Source organism: Rhizophagus irregularis, chromosome 12 (assembly GCF_026210795.1).
Source record: "Rhizophagus irregularis chromosome 12, complete sequence".
Lineage (NCBI taxonomy): Eukaryota > Fungi > Glomeromycota > Glomeromycetes > Glomerales > Glomeraceae > Rhizophagus > Rhizophagus irregularis.
Genome location: NC_089440.1, coordinates 1209697 through 1232372, shown reverse-complemented (window position 1 = coordinate 1232372; position 22676 = coordinate 1209697). Strand labels below are relative to the sequence as shown.

The window sequence follows — 22676 nt, the reverse complement described above, 5'->3', positions numbered from 1 at the left end:
GCTTGAGCGAGTAAGATATTATGACGATTATTATCAAATCCGACAAACAATGACAGTGCCATCCCATATCTATTGGTTTTATGGGTAACATCATTAAGGACACAGTCAGTATATTGTATCCAATTTTCAACTTGGGTTGGAGCCATCCATAATAAATGTGTCAATGTATTATCATTATCCCATCCACGAGCAACTACCCAACGTGAATCATTTTCTTTTTGTTCATCAAGCCAATTTGAAATCATTGCAGCATCATTTAATAATGATTTACTAGTAGGACGAAAACTTTGAATTGTAGCATAAAGATCCTTTGAATCTATAGGATGTGAAGGATATTTCCCTTCAAGAAATTTTCTCTGTGCTGTAACACCAAATTTGCAAGATGTAGTCATAAATTTAATATCATCAATCATTGAAGGAGTAAATTTCTTAGATTCTTCAAATATAATACTTGATGTACTTAGTGAATGATTGTGTTGGTCATTAATCTTATTAATGAATACTGAATTTTCGTCATTCTTTGACTTTGGGCATGAAACATTAACTAAAAACGGACAACCAATCTTTTTTGTACTAGTATCTTTGGTGGAATTAGATTCATAAACACGACTATGAGAACAAATATATGTACGTCGGCGAATAATACCATCATCACGAGTTACACGATCTTTAATAATTCGAAATCCTTGTCTTTTGGCCCATTCATTTAAAAAGATTTCGCACTCATCCCATGATGTAAACTTCTTCTTTGAATACAACAATGCATGTTCATTTTCGTTAGATAAGGTTGTTTTATTATAATCTATACATATTAATAAAAAAAAGAAGAGATTATTAAAAAGAAAATATAAACTAATCCTAATCCTAACCCTAACCCTAACTCTAACTAACCCTAACCCTAACCCTAACCTAACTCTAGGCTTTACTGACTAATGTTACTCCAAGAAAATGCCAAAAAAATAAAACATACCATTGATAACATCGGAAATAAGAGGTTCGTTAAAATTTTCATTATCCATATTAATGACATCCGTATTATTAATGGCAAATAAATAGATTATCAAAAAGAACAAATAAAAGGGAATCAAAAAAAACAATCTGTAATTAGTTGAAAAAATTAAAATAGATGAAAAAAAGCAAACGTGAGAGAGAGAGTCGATCAACGAGATTATTAGTAATCAATTAATCAATTTATTTGTGTAAATCAGCTGATTTATAGTTAAAAAGTAAATCATATGATCAACCAAAAATTCACGTGATATTAAGGGACTAGCGACAAATCGCATATGCGATAAATGATTAAATTCAAAAAATAAAATGTTGCGAAACTAAACGGACAGTTTTTGGCCCGCATTATGCTTAATTTTGGCCGGAATTATACTTAATTTTGGCCAAAATATGACCCGGACCCGAAACTAATATTTTTAAAAATATTATTTATAAAGTTAAAAACAAAGGATAAGTTAAATTTAAAAAAAAGTACCAATTTGCTCAAATATAAAATATGACTTTGTAAAATCAATACAATTTGCTAAAACTCATAATTATAACTATTAATTAATTTTCAATCAATTTGCTCTTTCTAAAATTATGAGTTTAACCTAATTTTAATTGAATTTGCTAAAACTCAAATGTGAGTTATATATGTGATGTCCGAGGTCCTCCAGATCCTAATAAATATTAAGTAAGTTTTTTTGAAAGCTTAAATATATTTTTTTTAAAAAAATTTCCTTTTTTTAATTTTCTTTTTTTTTATAAGTATTTGTTTTCTTTTGGAATCCTTCTTTTGAATTTGGATTGGTAAGTTTTAATTTAAAATTATTTTTTAAAATATTTTTTTTTCATTATTTTGTAGAAACAGAACCCCAGACATCTCTTATAGAACTCACAACTGACTTTTTGCCAAAAAAAATCTAATTTGCACTTTTTTTATTTTATGTTTTTTGCGATTATCACGGTATCCAGTAATCTGATTCATGTGGATTTTTTTTTATTTTGTAGAGCTTGATGAAAGCTACAAAACAAAAAAAAAGTTTGTACAAATTGAACTACTAGATGCTGAGATAATCGCAAAAAACTGATTTTTTTTTTTATGAAATTTAGGTCAATATGCGAAAAAGTTGCTACTGAGTTGTATATGTAATGTCTGGGGTCCTGTAGAAACTATCAGTTCTAATCCTGGATTTAGATTTTTAATTTTTGATCAGTAAAGTTCAAAATGAAATGTAATATTTTTTTTTTAAAAAAAATATATTTAATAAGAATTCCGGACATCTCTTATAGAACTCACAACTGACTTTTTGCCAAAAAAATCTAATTTGCACTTTTTTTATTTTCTGTTTTTTGTGATTATCACGGTATCCAGTAATCTGATTCATGCGAATTTTTTTTATTTTGTAGAGCTTGATAAAAGCTACAAAACAAAAAAAAAGTTTGTACAAATTGGACCACTAGATGCTGAGATAATTGCAAAAAACTGATTTTTTTTTTATGAAATTTAGGTCAATATGCAAAAAAGTTGCTACTGAGTTGTATATGTAATGTCTGGGATCCTGTAGAAACTATCAGTTCTAATCCTGGATTTAGATTTTTAATTTTTGATCAGTAAATTTCAAAATGAAATGTAATATTTTTTTTAAAAAAAATATATTTAATAAGAATTCCAGACATTTCTTATAGAACTCACAACTGACTTTTTGCCAAAAAAAAACCCAATTTGCTCTTTTTTTATTTTCCATTTTTTGCGATTATCTCAGTATCCAGTAATCTGATTCATGCGGATTTTTTTTATTTTGTAGAGCTTGATGAGAGCTATAAAACAAAAAAAAGTTCATACAAATTGAACCAGAGATAATTGCAAAAAACTGATTTTTTTTTGTGAAATTTAGGTCAATCTGCGAAAGAGTTGCCACTGAATTGTATATGTAATATCCGGGGTCCTATTTAATAATTTTCTTTATTTTGTTGATATAGTATTAATTTTTAGACTTAGATAATAGTAAGTTTCAAAAACTTTCAATTTTGAAACTTTTTTTACTTTTATTTAATATTAAATTTGTGATCCATATAAAAAGTAGAGAATTTAACTATTAAAAATTGGGGAAATTTTGTTATTCATATTCGCTGATTTGTGGAATTTGCCAATCATCAGTTATGTGGCGCAGTACTGATTAAAATTAATCAAAACCCGTTCCTACGTAAGAAAAAATATCAAAAAATATATAAAAAAACTTTTAAGACCTCTCCCAAAATATTTACCTCTTTAACCTGAAGCCAGTAAAAGGAGTTTCTAGAAAAAAAAGGAAAAAAATATTATAAAGTTAGTTTATTAAAAAAAAACAAAAGAAAAATTTTACAAAATTCAGAGTATTTAATAAATTAACTGAAAAATAATTAATAATAAATATCAAATAGATTTTAATTAAACAACTAATCAATACATAATCTAAATTCGCTAAAATATCGTTATTAATATTTAGAGTTATTTATTTATTGAAAAGATTTTTTTTGAATAATTTTGCTTTCTAAATAAATTTTTTCTATAAACTATAAAAAAAAAATAAAAAAACAGCTTCAAGTTGTATCTAATATAAAATAATTACAAATATACTTGCAAAAATTCTTAACTTACTTGATGTAAAAACTGTTTAAAAAGTTGATAGGGAGTTAATGGGGAGTTTAATAGTGTTATCCTGTCAACAATTAAAGCTGACTGAAAAACTTTAACGCTTTAACAGGTTAACTGGAGTTTAATTTAATAGGAGAGTCTTAAGTTGATCACAAATAATCACGTGAAATAACGTTGGATGTTCAGTTAAAGAAAATAGGTTTTTATTAAAATAATGTAAGATTTTAGATACGACGAAAAATATAGATAATCTCTTGGTTGCGAAATTAACTATCTTGAATTATACTACTGGGAATAATACTCTTTTCGTATAACTCGAAAACTACAATACAATTCTTAACTAATTAACTAACTAACTAACTAACTAACTGACCTCCTCCTACTTGGTAAAATCCTATCACTATTTATAATAAAATAAAAATCAAGAATATTTGATAAAATAAATAAATCAAATATAATAAATAAATAAAATAAATAAAATAAAATAAATAAATAAGATAAAATAAATATATCCAATAAATAATATATAACAAATAAAATAAATAAAATTAATAAAATAAATAAATCAAATATATCAAATTTATCAGATTTATCAGATTTATCAAATAAATCAAGAAAATCAAGAAAATCAAGAAAATCGAAAAAATCAAGGGATTTACAAAATGATCTACAAAATTGATCTACATAAAATTACTGCGCCACATTTCTATTTTAACAATAGGAAGTTTATGAAAGAAAAAAATTTTTTTAACGCTACTTTTTATTGAAGTAATTTCTTAATATCTGTCATATGATCATGTAGCACAAGTGTGATCATTTTTGCAAAACTTAATTTACCTAATTTTTATTAAATTATTGTCAAATTCCTTAATTTAGACGAATTTTGTTAATTCCGCAAATCGGCGGATATGTTTTTTCTTTATATATAAGTATATATTTTTAAATATAATTTCAAATATAAAGCTAAATATATATAAATGCATATACTTACTTAAAATTTGGTGCCTTTTCTAAAGAAATAAAAAATGTTTTATATATGGTAAAATTTTTGTATAACACTCACAGATTCCTGTATAACAATTGCAAATTCCTGTGTAATTATATATATGACTTTTAACTTGCATGTATGCATCATTAAATGATATTATACAAAAGTTTAAAAAGTAAAATTTACTCTATATTAATATAAAAATTAGTATTAAATCAACTTTTGATAAAGAAATTTATATAAAGATTTATTTTATGATTTTATACTTTTTCCCAAATTTTATTAATTAAATTCTTTACTTTTTAGACAGATTACAAATTAAAAATACTTAAAAATATATTTAATTTTTTTTCTTTATTTTTTAGTTACTATTAACTTTAATCTTGGACTTAAATTTGAATTGGTAAATTTTAAAGCTTCACTTTGAAACTATATTTAATATTTTTTTTTATATTTATATTTTATATTTAATTTTATTTTTTTATTTTGTAAGTACCAATACTAGTATTGGGCAATTAGATAATTGGACGTTTTGAACATTTGTCCAAAACTTGTCCAAAATTTGTTCAAAACTAAAACCTTTTTTCATTAGACAGGTTTTGGACAGATCACATAACAAAAAATTTAACTTTGGCTAGAATTATAACTAATTTTAGCTAATTTTAATTTTAGTTCAATTATTAAATTACTTCAAAAATCTTTAAATAATATTATTTGATTTTACATTAATTTTTTATCATTTAATTTATTAAATATTTACTTTTTTAACATTTTAATATTATATTTTTATTTTATTTTTAGTTTCAATTGATGAATATTAGGATTTTTGAGCAGTTTTAAACAATTCAAATCTATATCCAAAACTATATCCAAAACTGATTTTGGACAATCCAAAATTATCCAATTAAAAAAACCAATTGGACAAGTTCAAAATCCAATACTGCCAATACTAAACTTTAAATTTAATTTGAATAATGTAATGATAAGTTTCAAAAAGTTTCATTTTAAAATATTTTTTTAATATTTAAAAGTATTTAATTTTTTTTCTTTATTTTATAGGTCTATCAATTTTGATCTTAACTTGAATTTGAATTGGTAAAGTTTTAAAAATATAAGAATATTATAATATTAGTAAATATATATCATCAGGAAATTTTATAGCATGAAAAATTGCGTAAGTTTATGATTTTGTAAATTTACAAAAGTTTATGGCATAATATTTCGAAAAATTTCAAAATATTACATAAGTTTACAATTTCATAAGATTTATGTGATATTACGGTTAAAATATTACACAAGTTTTCAATATCGTAAGATTTATGCAATATTACGGTCAAAATATTCTGCAAATTTACAAAACTGTAAATCTGCGTAATATTACGGTTAAAATATTTTAAAAATTTAAATCTGCGTAATATTATAGTTGAAATATTTTGAAAATTTACGAGATTGTAAACCTGCGTGATATTACAGTTAAAATATTTCAAAATTTATGAGACTGTAAACCTGCGTAATATTATGGTTGAAATATTTCAAAAATTTACAAAACTGTAAACCTGTGTAATATTACGGTTAAAATATTTTGAAAATTTACAAGATTGTAAACCTGCATAATATTACTATTTGATCGTTAAAGTTGCGTATACAGTAGAACGTATACAAAGGCATGTGATACTATTGAATAATCAAAAATAATATAAACACCTTTTCTTTTAAGTTTGGAAAAGCAAATTTATTTTTATTTACGAATTTTTTATTATTTACAATTTTTATATTAAAAATTAAAGTAAATTCTAATTTTTATTATAACTTAATAAAAAAATACACATTTGATACTTATTCGCTATTATTTTATAAAATAGTACCTAGGCTGTACGGCGTGAATGTCAGTATCAGTCACAGTCCAAAAAAAACGTGAGTCTCCAGCCGATATTTGGTATGGATTGGCCTAGCTACTTACTTAATAAATAAAAAAATAAAAATAATTATTTTCTATGATATATAAGTAAGTTTCTCCTTCTCCTACAATTATTACAGATGACTAAAATTGATCAAATTTATCAAATTTAAAACATGAACGTAAATATTAATTATAAATTTTATTATAGTACTAGGAAACGGGAACCGTTGAGCGTCCGAAGTATTCAGTATAATTGCATAATTATATGATCATAAATAATTGTACAAAAAAAAATTGTACATTGCCGATCATATTAAAAATTCTTGTGTAATATTCGTCTAAGATATCTCACTAAAGACTTTTGTTCTAAGTCACAATATAATCAGTTTTCACTCTTAATATAATTTTTTTAATAGTATTTCTATCAAAATAAGTAAAAGTTTAGCCCTTTCTGCTTAAAGTTTTACTTATTTATTTATTAAAGTTTTATTAATATCACGGAGTTACACGGTTACGTGCTTGCATATTATTTTTTAGCTACGCAAATTGCAAAATCAATATTAATATATTATCTGTAATATGTGGCTAAATTTGTATATATGTAACACAAAATTTCATTCGTCGATCAGCTATAGTACAGAACGACATTGCATTTGAAATGCGTAGAAGTAGAATATCCTCATACTTCGGACAATAATTACCTGGCCTCTCCTAAAATTTTGTTCTAAATTCGCAATAATATCTTTGGTCGGTATGCGTTTACAGCCACCGCCCAGAGTTTTCATTATGATAAAGAACATAGTTCTAAATATCAAAATCAGTTTGAATATTTGATAAATACATTTAATTTATATAAATGTAATTTTATTTATTTACTTACATAGTAGTTCCTGATGAAGTTCCTCTACTTTTGGCTGCACTGTTGTCCAGAAACCCTCGTATGAAATATTCTATTTATTCTGATTCAATTAAATGGATTGGTTAATAATTTGAATTTAAATTCTTTCTTAAAGAAATTATAGATATTAGTCATATAAACCTATTGGCAACAGAGTCCCAAAAATCATGGTGGCTTTTACCATTAATATTGTGGTAGGTGCAGTTTCTGTCTCGGCGTATGTCAACCAGCTCATTCATCATAACCCAGTTCCAATGGATGTTATAGTAAGAATGATGTGAACGTGTATGGTGAGGCATTATTAGATTAGATTTGATTTTTATAATTTAATTTTGGGATGAGTAAAAATTTGGGTAAAAAGAAAGTCATAAAATGTCACTTTAAATAAAATTTGAACAATACCTCTTTGGTTTAATTTTATTTCTCGTTTCAATTAAAATTTAATTTATTACACTTTTCATTATTAAACATATTAATTAAATCTTATGCGGATATGGATTATCTAAATATAAATATCATAAAAATCTTAGTTTGATTTCAGTTTCATTTCAATTAAAAATAATTGAAAATTATGTACAGTTAGACCCCCATATAGTCCACTACCTAATTGGTTTCCATAAAATCAGTGATTGTATAGGGGTGTGCTTATATACAGGTACTATATCTTAATTTTGGCTGAAATTAGTAAATTATAATTTATAAAATTATGTGATCACTACGGATATTTCCTTTTTTAGTGATAGCCGTTTCACAAAAAATTTTTTTGCCGATTTTGTGTTGGAATGTCATGTAACATTAATTTCTAAAAAGGAAAGAAAAAATTATATGTTTCGTAATTCTGGGCGAAATTGCTTTTTGGCCGAAATTATGATGTAATTAATAAAGGTCTAATCATTAATAGAAATGATATATCCGTTTGGAATTATGCGGTGATAGTGATTATAGTCAAATTGTGATTATAGAGGGGTAATTTGATAGTATTTAAAACTGTTTCTTAAAATCGAGTTCTTATAAAGAGGTGTGACTGTATAGGGTATGACTGTATGGGGTCTGACTGTATATGTTTAATTGTTTTAAATATAAATATCAATATATCATATTTAAAAACAAAACAATTTATTATTAGCACATTCTATTGAATTTAAAAAAATCAATTTTTTTTTTTAAAAAAAAAATCATCAATATATCATATTTAAAAATAAAACAATTATATTCTGATTAAATATTTTGCATACATTTCTTAAAAAAATCATAAAAAAAATCTTGTACATCGTACATGCAATTATTAAATATCATCCCCTTGTAATAAATAAAAAATTATGCAACACACAACACAAATTTAATAAATTTAACGAAATTTGACTAAAATTAATAATTTTTTACCAGAATTATCAACATAAATTGAACACAAATTAAATACAAATTTCAATCACAATTTATTTATGTCACACCCGTGTTGTTAATAATTAAATAAATAAATCTGCATTTTATTTATAATATGGGAAACGTGACCATAAATTCTTTTAAAGATATAATTTTATTAAAATAAATCAAAACCCCTATATCAAATGACTAAAAAATATATTTATTTGCAAAATATTCATTTTGCTTATCAAATCAGGGTACTATGTGAACGACATTATGTATAGACTCTATAGCTACAAAGTTATATAATTCTATCAATTTTAAGTGAGGACATCCATATAAATATAGGTTCCTTTTAGATTTAAAATCGTATCATTGAATTAATGCGAGATTTAGCGGTGGGTCTGTTAATACTTCTGCTAACAATAAGGCCTATAAATAATAAATATTTATTAATACTTTTATAATAAATTATTACATAAATTGGAAAAATACTGTCCATAACAAAGTCATTTGTCTGATATATAATCATTTGATCATATGGGCTGATTTGTCTACCTTTAATTAAAATATTGATTTTATTACATTTTTATTATACAAAATACTATATAATATACAGTAAATTGGGGTGAGTATTAAAAAACTTTTATTTAATGTTATTATACTATAAGTTGGTAAATATTTCTTTTAAATTAATATAATTCTTAGCACTTACTATATATATTAAAAATTTGTATCTCAACTTTAAATGTAAATATCTCCAGTTCTAATGATCCAATCGGCAAGCTTTTTTTTCGCTCATATAGACCAGATCAAGGGCTTTCCGAAGAGCCTAAATTTATAAATAACGGATCAGTGGATCCCAAGATATTTGCATTTAAGCATGTTAAAAAGTTCATACCTCAACTTTAAACGTAAATATCTCTAGATCTAATGGTTCAATCAGCAAGCTCTTTTTTCGCCTATAAAGTCCAGAACAAGGGCTTTCCAACGAGCCTAAAATTATAGAAAACGGATCAGTGAATCTTGATATATTTGCGTCTAAAGATGGTAATACAAATTCTGACATAAAATAATTATTTTTAGAAAAAATGTATTTGTAACAGCCTGTTACATATCTTATTTGTAACATCCTTTTTTTTATTTTTTTTTAATAATAAATTTAATATGTGTTTCACAAATAAAATTTTTATATGCAAAATTTAATTTGGAAAACTTTTACTTAATGTACTTAAGACAGTTTCATAGACAAAATTTAAGTTATAAGCAGTTTCTTGAAATTTTTTTGTCTTAGTTACACGACTGATCTTTTGTTTTTGTTTACATTACGCCTAATCTTAAATTTTAATTGGATAAAATTGGGGTTGTTACAAATAAGATGCGTAACAGGATGTTACAATTAGATTTATCTTTATTTTTATTGTTTGAAAATATCTATTATGATACCATCTTTTAAGGTTGCCTGTCTAAACCTTTCCAAAATTCTACAATTAGTTTCTCCAAAATTTTACTATAGTTTTATTATAGTTTCAGCCAATTTTGGCATTTATAATAAGTTTCATCAGGTTTCGCTTTTCTCCAGAGTTTTGCCAACTTTTTAATAAAACTTTTATATAGTTTTGGCAAAGTTTCAGCATTTCAGCATTTTGCCAACTTGCCAAAACCCCCTAGTTTCTCCAGCAAACTTACCATCTTTTATATGATATTTTTATTATACTTTTATAAACATTTATAGCTACTAAGACTATATAAATTTTTATTTTACTTTATATTTTATTAAAATATACTTACTTTTTAATAAGGGTTTAAAATTTGTGCGCACCTACGCATGTGCGCATCCCATAGATATATTATATATAAAAGTCAAAAATGACATTCTAAACCCTTCATGGCTCATTAAATAAAGTTGTTGAATAGGCAAAAATGCGCATAGTAAATAAATTATTAAGGCTCTATAATATGTACGTAAGAGTTGCAGTGAGATTCCCCTATTCCCTCTGTCATCAATTTACAGAGTTGCCACATCAAATAAGCATTCTCATGGTCGAACGAACGAATAAACAAATGAACGAACAATAAAACAAGCAAATAATCAACAAACAACATACAACAACATATAACAACGACATGCAACAACATATAACAACAATATACAACAATAACATTCTTGGTTTACAACATAAATAGCGTTAGTAATATAAAACATCAAGCGATATAAAATTAAATTTAACTTCTCTAAATTTTCCTCAATTTTTATTCACTTTACCTTTAATTTCAAACTTCAATAGCTCTCGCTACAAAATATTTTATTTATTTTAACTTCAAAATTTTGATAATTCTCATTGCAAAAGTGTATCTATTTAATTCATCTCATAATTATCATTTTATTCAATTAAAATTAATTAAGCGAACATTAATTAAAGTTTAGGGCGAACCTATTACCTTTAATTAATATTATACTTTATTAAAAATAATTAAATTGAGTTTCTCTGAACTTCCTAAATTACATTGTGGATGAGATATATGGAATTACTTTGAATTCTGCTCTCTATTTATACAAACTTCTTTATATTTTCTATTCTAATATATACTATCTTTTACGTTCTTTTTTATATGTTATCTTTCTAATATGTTATCTTTTTAATATACTATTTTTAATATGCTATCTTTTGATATACTATCTTTTAATATGCTATGCTATCTTTTAATATACCATTTTTTAATATGCTATCTTTTAATATGTTATCTTTTTAATATACTATCTTTCTATTTTTAATATATTATATGCTATCTTTTATGTTCCATCTTTTTAATATATTATCTTTCTATTTTTAATATGTTATATTCCATCTTTTGTGGCTTATATCTTTTCGTATTATCTTTTTATATTATCTTTTTTATTATCTTTTTATATTATCTTTTATATTATCTTTTATATTATCTTTTCATATTATCTTTTATATTATCTTTTATATTATCTTTTATATTGTTGTTTTATGTATTTTTATCATACGTGTTCCCTTAATCCGCTATCCTTCCATTTTATATGTTTTCCTTATAATTTATCTTTTGTGACTTATAATTATTTCTTCTAATTGTTTTTATTGTTAAACTCAATAAACTAGTTGCTAAGCCACAATTGATCGACTCCTTACTTAATCTATTGGTTCCTTATTAATCATTCAATAAATATTATATCATGTAGATCATTCCTTTTCCTAAATGTTTATCCTTTTCGGCTAATCATTTATCCATTCACGCTGATTTAAGATTAGTTCGTTCGTACTTAGTATTTGATGTTCACATTTGTCCCTTTGGTATATTATTTGTTCACGCTTAATATTCGACTATTTACAGCGGCATGAATATTTAAAAAATCAGGATTTTACTAAAGTCACATGATAAATAATGATCGACAAATTTACTATATAAAAATTACCAAAAATGGGGTCGTCTAAAGCGGGGGCAAATCACGTGATATGATTTCGGGATTAGCCGGAAGTATCACGTGATTTCTCGGAAAATAACAAACGATTATTGAACAAAAAAATACGTACTAACGAAGTAAAAAATATTAAAAATATCAATAAATCAGTAAATCAGTAAAAAAATTATAAAATTATAAGGTTTCATAAACAAAAAAAAAAAATTAATAAAACCCGCCCATATTTATTGTTTTATTTAAATTTAAAAATTTTAAATGTAATTTTTTTTTAATATTTACATATTAAAATTCAAAATAATTTTAATTGAGGCCAAGCCTATACAATTTTAATATAACCTGAATACTAAATGTTAATATATAATTCTACGTTTTTTCGTTTGAATTATTATCAAAACGTGAGATAATCGGATTCACAGTAGCTTCTAACATAGAAATGAAAGATTGCGTCCTCTCGGCATCGCCTGTCTCTTCAACACGCCAATACCTGTCACGCATTCTTTCGGTTAATTCACCCACAGCAATTCTTCGATCTTCAGCTCTTTTCTGTTGCTCCGTTTGAACATATTCTATAAACGACTCTCGACTTTCATACACTTCAAATCCGCTTTCTTCAAAAATTTCACGAAACATTTGCCATACGTCGGAAGTCAACAACTTATTGCCGTATATGTGTTCGTAAAAAATGTGTTTACACGGTAATAAATATCGATGGCGAAACAAGCAGTGACAATCGAGAGAAGCCAGACCTGGAACACCTTTTCCTTTTTCAAGTCTATTCATCACAGCACAGGCCTCTTTAATGATTAATTGTTGAAACGGGAAGGGGAATTTTTTGATTTCTTCGAGAATATCATCGTCAACACCATACGTGGATATTTTCTTGATACGAAAATCAAAGAATGCAATTTCGGCTTCGGATCTTTTTTTGTAATCGATATTGACAATGTTGTGAACGGCACCTAAAATATAAAAAGTTTGAGTTGGCATGCGGGTGAAATAACAAAGAAAAATCGTCAAGTACCAATCAAACCGTGTAATGAAGACGTTATTTTCTTTAATTCGCTATGGAAAGATTCTAACGAATTCGTTGATGTGACCTGTAAAAGCAGGGGGAATGTTGACGAGTCCATAAGCCCCATTTTTCCGTATTTTTCGTATAATTTCTTTTAATGTAATTTTGTATATAAGGAACGGAACAATGATTAATAGCATCCTGAACAAGATTTTCACATCCAATCTTTGTTCTTTTATGCATCGCCGCGATCATGGTGTCTCGAGTTTTTTTTTCATTAATTTTTTGCATCCACGTTCTCATGACATGAACAACACAAAGGAAGACTTGGCACTCTTGTTCACCAGCATCTATGCCAGGAAATGTCTTTTTAATGCTCTTAGCTTCGATGTTACTATGATCCGCAAGTATGTAACGGGGGGACCAACGACAATACTTATTGCAGATTATTGTTAAAGCTTCTGCAACTGTATCTGCATCCTCATTGCTTACGAAAAAATGGGCGCCTACGTTCTAACATCCGAAAGTGTCACGAACGTAAAGAGTAAATAGACGCCAGTCGTACCGGTTGGTCTTATGTGTTGAATCTATAAGCGTCAACCATCCATGGCGTTCAAGTTTCTTTAGTTGCTCTGGGTGCGCAAACACGGTACCTTTAGTAGATCGTTGGAAGACGCGGAAATTTTCAACAAGATACCCCTGTTCTGTTAAAAAAGAAACAGATTCCAAAATGTCTGATTTTAAGTTCGAATTCCCAATAAAACGGGTTTCCGTAAGCCCACAAATTTTGTATTTAATGTTCGTTACTTCTTTGCGCTTCAGCTCGCGCACACATTCACCAAGATCTAATTCTAACGTCACGTATTCTTTGACGGCAGATGTGATAGCTGGAGGAGGATAATTTTTGGCCACTTCTATTTCAACTAAACTTCTAATGACTTTGGCCGTTTCAGCCTATCGACTTCTGATAAAGAATGTGTATGGTTGGGGAGTTTTTATATCGCTCTACTTGAACTACCTCTGAAGAAGCTATCCATAAAACTTTAATCATCGCAGAACATACGTCAGGTGGTCGTGTCTTGGTTATTCGGCGTTTTTCGTTTGGAACATTTTCTTTTTCTCAGGTACTTGATTCGCGGTGCTTCATAAAATGACAGGTGAAAGTTTTCCGAATATCACCGTTTACATATTCATACGAGTCCCATTTCGTCCAAATATTCGAAACTAACGGCCACCACTCGTCATTAAAAACCTCCATTGGGATTTCTAAAGTACGGTCTACATCAAAAAGAAGATCCCGCTTTTCGTTTGGTGTGAGATTTGATGTTGACGTTATAATTAAAGGAGCGGGAGCTAAAAACACAGGAGTAACAGTTAATGGAAAAGACATAATAAAGTGAAAAGTTTTTTTTACTTAGAAAATGAGTAAAATGCGCGATGTTGTAATGTTGATACCAATTAAACCAATAATCGTTTGTTATTTTCGAGAAATCACGGGAAACTTCCGGCTAATCCCGAAATCGTATCACGTGATTTGCCCCCGCTTTAGACAACCCCCAAAAATGGAGGGGTGCGCACATGCGTGAGTGCGTACAAATTTTATTTCCTTTTAATAATATATGTTAAAAATTCCATATATATAAGAAATGGGTTTTTTATTAGTGAAATGGGTTTTTTCACACCTTTTTTACATTTAATAATTTAAGTTTCGCAAATGTAAATTTTTGTTCAATTTATTATTTAGTTAAGTGATCATCAATCAGATGATTTTTTGGTATTACAAAACAATTTTGAGTAACAAAAATTGTGCAAATCAATTCAATAACTCTTTTTAATGCAGAGTAGACAAATCAGCCCATATGTTCTTCAGAATCCATTGAAATAGCTATGTCGCTAAACCATACTTTATTATGATATCTATTTGTAGCACGCATTATGACACCATTTTCCAGTGTTACTGATTCGTATATATTTATTTGGGTTTCACCAATAATTGTAAAACCATCAAGTAAATCTAAATATGAATCCAGACAACTCATAAATCTAGCAAAACCGGTCTGCATTTTATTGTCTACGAAATCTTTTTTTTCATTAAAAAATGTATTTGCATTTTGCATCTTATAAAGAGACTGAATACTAGATAAAAAGTAATATAAAGAAACTAATTTTTTCTTATTATTATTATTTGTTTTATCAGATTTGGTATTAGGATTGGTTCCTTGATATAATTCATCAAAAAACCCAATTAAATCTACATCACCCATTTCTAACATATTTTTAAATTTATCAGAATCATAAATTGTTTTTTGTTTTAATATTTTTTGATTTTTATAAAGAACACTAGACATTTTTTTAATCTTATCACTTAAACTGTAATTATTAATTATGCCATCATTTCTTGATAATCTGATTCAATTTGTTTTAATTCTTCACCAGTATATAAAACATCTTTTCTGAATGAATAAGTATAATTTCTTACTTTTAAAATATTATCACTGTCATCTTGTTTTCTGGAAATTGGTGCATTGTATTCTTCTAACATATTATAATCAGGATCACTATCTGTCTTTTTTCTGCACAAGCTACAAATTTTAGCATTTTTATCTAAATTTAAAATTGGAATTAATCTTTCTGAAACTTTTCTAGGTTAAGGTTTTTTGATTATTTATCTGAATTTTTTGATTGACTTTTATATTCATTATGCTTTGGATGAGAACAAGTTTCATTATTTTTAAGGTTATGAGCTTCATTAATAATAAATTTATTATAGTGAGTTTAATATAATTTCATACCAGCTAGAATAAATTCTTTTTGTGTTATTGAAATTCTTGTATTATTAGTAATTGATTTAATTGTTTCTTTACAATCAGTTGAATTAAAACTGCAAGTAGATTCTGTTGACATTTTTTGAATAAATTTTTTTAAAATTTTAAGTTAAAACAAACTGAAATGTTGTTTATATCTTAGAAGTTGGAAAAATAATGCTATTAATAAATAGTAATATAATTTTATATTAAGAATAATATTAATTTTTATAAATTTTTTTGTGAATTTTAGAAGAACTATTTATAAAAAAATGAACAATATAATTTTAATCATTTTACTTTATTTATTGTTAATAATAAATTCTTAAAATAGCTCATAAAAGTTTGTCATAAATTAGCCCTATTAATCTTATAATAATTGCAAGTATTTATTTAATGATAACTTTTGGGTTATCAAAAATTATTCAGGTTTATTTTAATCACTAATTCTTGAATATCTAAATAGCATACTGTGAAAGTTTCAAGTTTAACCCGAAGTTCTGTGGCTTGGCCCAAAGCTTCAAAGTCAAATTAGCAGATGATCAGCATACAGTATATATGAATTATTGAAAATTTCAGCTTAAAGCTAAATTTGGAACCACATTTTATTTTGCCACAATACTTTTATATTTAATTATTGATAACCTAAATTATTAAACAAAACAGTTAAATATAATTTTTAGAACATTTATGGCTTGAGATAAGACTTCAAAGTTAATGTGATATCACATTTATTATGATCGGCAAATGATTAACATGTGATATAGGGTATGTCTGCCCTGTTAGTGTGACATAAATAAATCGTGACTGAAATTTGTGTTCAATTTGTGTTCAATTTGTGTTGATAATTCTGGTAAAAAATTATTAATTTTGGCCAAATTTCGTTAAATTTGTTAAATTTATGTTGAATTTGTGCTGGTAATTTTTATTTATCACGAGAGGATGAATTGTATTTTCTAGCCAATTAAATTAAGCTGATCCTTGTATGTGTTTTAATCTGCATGCATTTTTTGTCCTATTTATTTTTTGTCTCTTTATTTTTTTATTTTTTTATTCAATATTTTTCTCTTCTTTTTATTATTTCTTTATTCTTTTGTTCAATATTTTTTAATTATATACAGAATATTTACTTATATTTCATAATTTATTGCTTTGCAGGTATAGAAATATTTGTTTATCAATACTAATTATTTCATTATTTTTTACTTTTTTTTTACTTTGTATTGTAATACTGACAATAATATACATGTTTCCTTTATTTCTTTTTACTTGTACTTTAATACTAATTATACTAACAATACTAACTATGTTTTTTTACTCCTTTTATTTTAATACTAGCAATATGTGTTTATTTTTTTATTTTGCCTCCTCTTTCTTTTATTTCTTTATTCTTTTGTTCAATATTTTTTAATTACATACAAAATATTTACATATATTTCATAATTTATTGCTTTGCAGGTATAGAAATATTTGTTTATTAATACTAATTATTTTAATATTAACGCATTTTTTTACCTCTTTGTTACTTTATATCGTAATTAGTATTCTGCATGAATCGATTCATAACATGGTATAACCCTGATTGCTCCTCAATAATAAAAACGTATTTTGCGAATAACTTTTGATCTAGCGGTCCGATTTCAATGATTTTTTTTATTTTGATCAGGGCAATGAGACCTATCAATTAAAAAAGATTATCAAAATTGGATTACTAGATCCTGAGATAATAATTTTTGGAGGTCAAATCGAGTCTAAATCGAATCGAATTTTAAAGAAGAAATTTGATTCGTGTAAAACACTGATTGTAATACTAATAATACTATCTACGTTTTTTTTATTCCTAATACTAACAATAATATCCATGTTTCTTTTACTTTTTTACTGTTTATTTAACTCTTTTTATCTTAATACTAACAACACTAATAATATTTCCTTTATCTTTGTAACTAATACTAATATTAATACTAACATTACTATAGCTGATTCTTTTTTTTACTTTTATATATTCTGTATATATTAATAAATATTTGTAATTTTTTAAAATTATATCTAATAAAATATACATTATATAAATTTACCAAAATTTGTGTATTACTATTATAAAGTGAAAATGAAGTATTATTTATTAAAATATTTAAAACATTATGAAATAATACATTATGTAAAATCACAGAATATTACAAATGCGTCAAATTATGGAGTATTACACATCATAGAATTTTGAATATTTTAAAAAGTTGTGAAGTATTACACAATAAAATTACAGAATATTATGAACTGTAAAATTACGAAGTTTTGCATATTGTAATATTTCAAAATAGTAAAAATATATTTTCTGATAACAAAGAATTTAAAAATATAATTCGTATTAGCAGTGTAGAATTTAATTTAGAATACTAATTTTTATTTTTTGTAGGAATAAGGGAGATCTGATGGAATAAATTGTTTTGATGTGAGGCCGTTGGGACTCATCTTTGAAACTGCATTTAGCAGACTGAACGTTATTACATATTTCCTTCTTTTCTCCTACATATTAAATTAGAATTCTTAAAAGTTAGGTTTCATAAATAGGTAGTCTGCTAGTTTTATTTTATTTTCATTATGGTTTAGGAAGTAAGTATTTATTTTTTTAGGTATATTTGTAATGTGTTTTTTTTAGTTATAGTTTATATTCTGTTATAGGATTATCTCGTGATTTGCATGAATGGCTCTATGTATCTTTTTATTGATTACATGATAATTCTATCATCATAACTAAATAAAGATGCGTTACAGTTTTTTAAAAAAAAAAAATAATATTTCAAAATATTTTAAAAAGCTACAAAATATTACACTTACGTACACTTGCAATGGGTCTGAAAACTTGCGAAATGCTATGTAAAATTATGAAATATTACAAATCGTAAAAATTACAAAGTTTTGCATACAGTAATATTTCAAAATATTTTAAAAAGTTGTTTACACAAAGTTGTAACAGGTCTGAAAACTTACGAAATATTATGATACGTAAACTTGTGCAACTTTTCGCACTATAAAATTTCCTGATAGAGGTATTTTTAAAATTTTGTAATCCTACATACCCCTGTTTAGAGCTCTGATCAGTTCGGTTCAGTACGATTTTTGCCAAAACTGAAACTGAATTGAATTGATCAGTAACGGTATTGCTAATTACCAAAACTGATCAGTTTCAATAATCATAAATACCATTACCGACCAGTAATTACTGAAAACTGAACTGATTTACCAATTCATTATCGATTCAGTTTTAAAAATGTTTCGCAACATTTTTATTAAATTATTAAAAAAATGTTATGAAACATTTTTTTAAATAAATTAATTGCTGATCTGGCTGTTCGATGTATCACACATTTGATTGGCCGATCTACATAATTACGGCAATTTTTTTTTTTTATTTTTGAAAATGGAGACGGATAAGTGTCTCCAAAATTTTTTTTGTTTTTTTTATGTAAGAATGTTTATTAAACGTTCTTTTACTTCTTTTTTTTATAGATTTCGGCCAGAACTTGGAAATGGAGACTGGTGAGTATTTTTAAAAGGAGATAGCAAGTTTTTTTATGTTTTCTTATATAAGAACGTTTATTAATAACGTTTTTTTACTTTTTTTCTTTTTGTAGGTTTCAGCCTGGGAACTTGAAAATGAGGATTAGTAAATGTTTTTAAAAGGAAAAACAGGAGGAGGTTTTTTTGTTTTTTTTTTATATAAGAACGTATATTAATGTTCTTTACTTTTTTTTGTAGATTTTAGCCTGCAACTCGAAAATAGAGACTGGTGAGTATTTGGAAAAGTAGGGGTTTTTTTATTTCTTTATGTAAGAACGTTTATTAACATTCTTTTACTTTTTTTTTGTAGATTTTGGCCTAGAGACAGGTGGTGAGTATTTTCAAAGGGGAAAAGCAGATTTTTTAATTTTTCTTTATGTAAGAATATTTATTAATATTCTTTTGTTTCTATTTTTTTGTAAATTTTGGCCTGAAACTCAAATGAAGATCAGTGAATATTTTTAAAATTGGGATTTTTTTATTTTATTTATGTAAAAATGTTTATTAACGTTCTTTTACTACTTTTTTTTATAGATTTTAGCCCAGAATTTGGAAATAGAGATCAGAGGTGAGTATTTTCAAAGGGGGAAGCAGATTTTTTAATTTTTCTTTATGTAAGAACGTTTATTAACATTGTAATAACCGAAAATACAATAAAAAGGATAAATAATTAGCCGAAGGATAAATAGTTAACTGATGGGTAAATAATTAGCCAATAAAATTATATTTATAGTTTAGTTTAATATAACGAGATAGTCATATGATAATAGATCTTCAAATTTTATTAGAAAAAAGATAGTAAATATTAGAAATATTTTTCTTAAAATGTATAAATACAAGTGGATTTCGATAGGAAATTCAGTAGTCAATTTTTGGCCCAATAAAAATAATATTAAAATATTAATTATTAAAATTTATTCAATTATGAATATACTCATTGTACGCTTGAGAATTAATTAATATTATATTATTAAGTTCAAGTTTGAAGTTAAATTTTAAAAATAAATAAATAAAAATAATATTAATATTTTGATAAGAAAATAATGTTTTGTAATTTTTGTAATTAATTTTTTTTATTTTATTTCAAACCAAGCATAGATATTATTCGAACTCAACACGTCGGTGGCAACATATAATATTTTATTTTAATATCCTATGGGCGGCGTGCCACAACATTCTTTTACTTTTTTTGTAGGTTTAATCAAATTTTAATAAAATTTTAATTTACGTATTTTAAAATTATTCTATGTTATTTTTAAAAAATTTTTCAGACACAGTCAGATGCAGTCAGATACAGTAATTCGGGCTGACTTATAGTGCCGGCCGGAATTATGAGTCATGTGGTTACACAAATTCCAAAAAAGGAAATTTTTGAATTTGCAAAAATCACAAAAAATATTTTGTGGAATGGGTATCACCCAAAAAAAAAAATAATATCGTGTTAAATTTCCTTTTTGGGTGATACCCGTTCTACAAAAAAAAAATATTTTTTGTGATTTTTGCAAATTCAAAAATTTCCTTTTGGAATTTGTGTAACCACATGACTCATAATTCTGGCCGGCACTATAAGTTAGTCTGAATTACTGTGTCTGATTGCGTCTGACTGTGTCTGAAAAATTTTTTAAAAATAACAGGGGGGGTCAATAATTTAGAAAATAGCTGTAATACTAATAAAAAATAGCTTTAATATATTAAAACCGTCATAAACAAATTACTTGTTAAATAAACTATTTATTAAAATAAATTACGTTTATAAAAAATAAATTATCTGTCAAAATACATTCATAATGTGAAAAGTTCAGCAAATCAGTTCAGTAAATTTACTAAAATGATCAGTAAAATCTACCAAAACTGACCGGTAAAATCTTCTAAAATGATCGGTAAAATCTACCGAAATGGTTAGTAAAATTACTGAAACTGATACTGAAAGTATCAGTTCAATAATTCAGTTCAGTAAATCGCAAAACCGATACCAAAACCAAAATTACCAAAACTGATCAGTAAATTTACTGAAAAGTTAAGTTCGATAAATCAGAATACTGAAACCGTTCTGATACTGAAACTGATCAGTTCAGTTCAATAATTACCAAAACTAATCAGAGCCCTACCCCTATTTTTAACACAACCAGTAATTCAATTTTAATAAAATTTATATCATTGGATTCGTCTCGATGAGAGGATTCTAATGGTAGTAAAATCGAATTCCTAGCTTCAATATTGACAGAGTTATATTTAAGGTTGCTTGCTAAAACTAATGAGTTTTGGCATGCTGAAACTGCTGAAACTGCTGAAACTGCTGAAACTAGGTTTTGGCAAGTAGCCAAAAATGCTGAAATGCCAAAACTGCCAAAACTGCCAAAATGCCAAAATAGTTTTGGCATTTCGGCATAGTTTTGGCATAATACATATTAATACTTTAATATAGTTTCGGCATTGTTTCATTTTTCTAATAGGTGTAAGTAGTGTAAGTAGTGTAACGAAAATAAATACATAACACATAACCAATCATATCTGACGGTCATTCAGGAAATGATCTGACATCATCAATATGATAATATCAAAGATAATCAATTACTTTTTGTCCTTTAACTCCTTTAACTCCTTTTTTTATTTATCATTTTACTGTTTTTAATCCCCAACTATTACAACTATACCCTGAAATTTGAACAAATCATATAATTATCTGTTATGGATATCTTAAATTACTTCGTGTTCGCTTTGCATTACTTTTTTTACTTAAACACGTACAAAATAAAAAAACTTTATACACATTTTAATATGACTAGCACTTTAGATTTAGAAAAAAATAAAAGTAAAGGTGGTAGGCCTCCCAGCTCTATCTGGAAGGACGCTATTAGAGGAAATCCCGTTAGTTCAGGAAAATATCATGCCACTTGTAAATCTTGTAATTTTTCATGGTCGCAAGGTAATATATCAAAACTTGAAGAGCACTTTGCGAACTACTGCTCGGAAGCTCCAGGATCTATTGTTAGAAAATATTTAAATAAAATATTAGAGCGTGAAGATAAAGTTAATAAAAAAAGAAAAATTGTTGGAAATAATCAGTTAACTATG

General features: G+C 25.8%; 3 protein-coding genes across 3 annotated transcripts; all 3 read right to left on the bottom strand.

Annotated features, from left to right (window-relative positions):
- Window positions 1–9545: 9545 nt before the first annotated feature.
- Window positions 9546–9848, bottom strand: OCT59_003810 (uncharacterized protein; the record flags this gene model as incomplete). The annotated part of the gene is made up of 2 exons (XM_066147890.1): window positions 9546–9611; window positions 9681–9848. The coding sequence occupies 2 exons, from the start codon at window positions 9846–9848 to the stop codon at window positions 9546–9548; spliced, it is 234 nt and encodes a 77-aa protein (XP_065996545.1).
- Window positions 9849–15086: 5238 nt separating this feature from the next.
- OCT59_003809 (uncharacterized protein) lies at window positions 15087–15584 on the bottom strand (the record flags this gene model as incomplete). Its single annotated transcript, XM_025324686.1, has 1 exon — window positions 15087–15584. The coding sequence occupies one exon, from the start codon at window positions 15582–15584 to the stop codon at window positions 15087–15089; it is 498 nt and encodes a 165-aa protein (XP_025184975.1).
- A 35-nt stretch (window positions 15585–15619) lies between these two features.
- On the bottom strand, window positions 15620–16140 carry OCT59_003808 (uncharacterized protein; the record flags this gene model as incomplete). Its single annotated transcript, XM_066147889.1, has 2 exons — window positions 15620–15840; window positions 16029–16140. The coding sequence occupies 2 exons, from the start codon at window positions 16138–16140 to the stop codon at window positions 15620–15622; spliced, it is 333 nt and encodes a 110-aa protein (XP_065996544.1).
- Between the last annotated feature and the right edge of the window lie 6536 nt (window positions 16141–22676).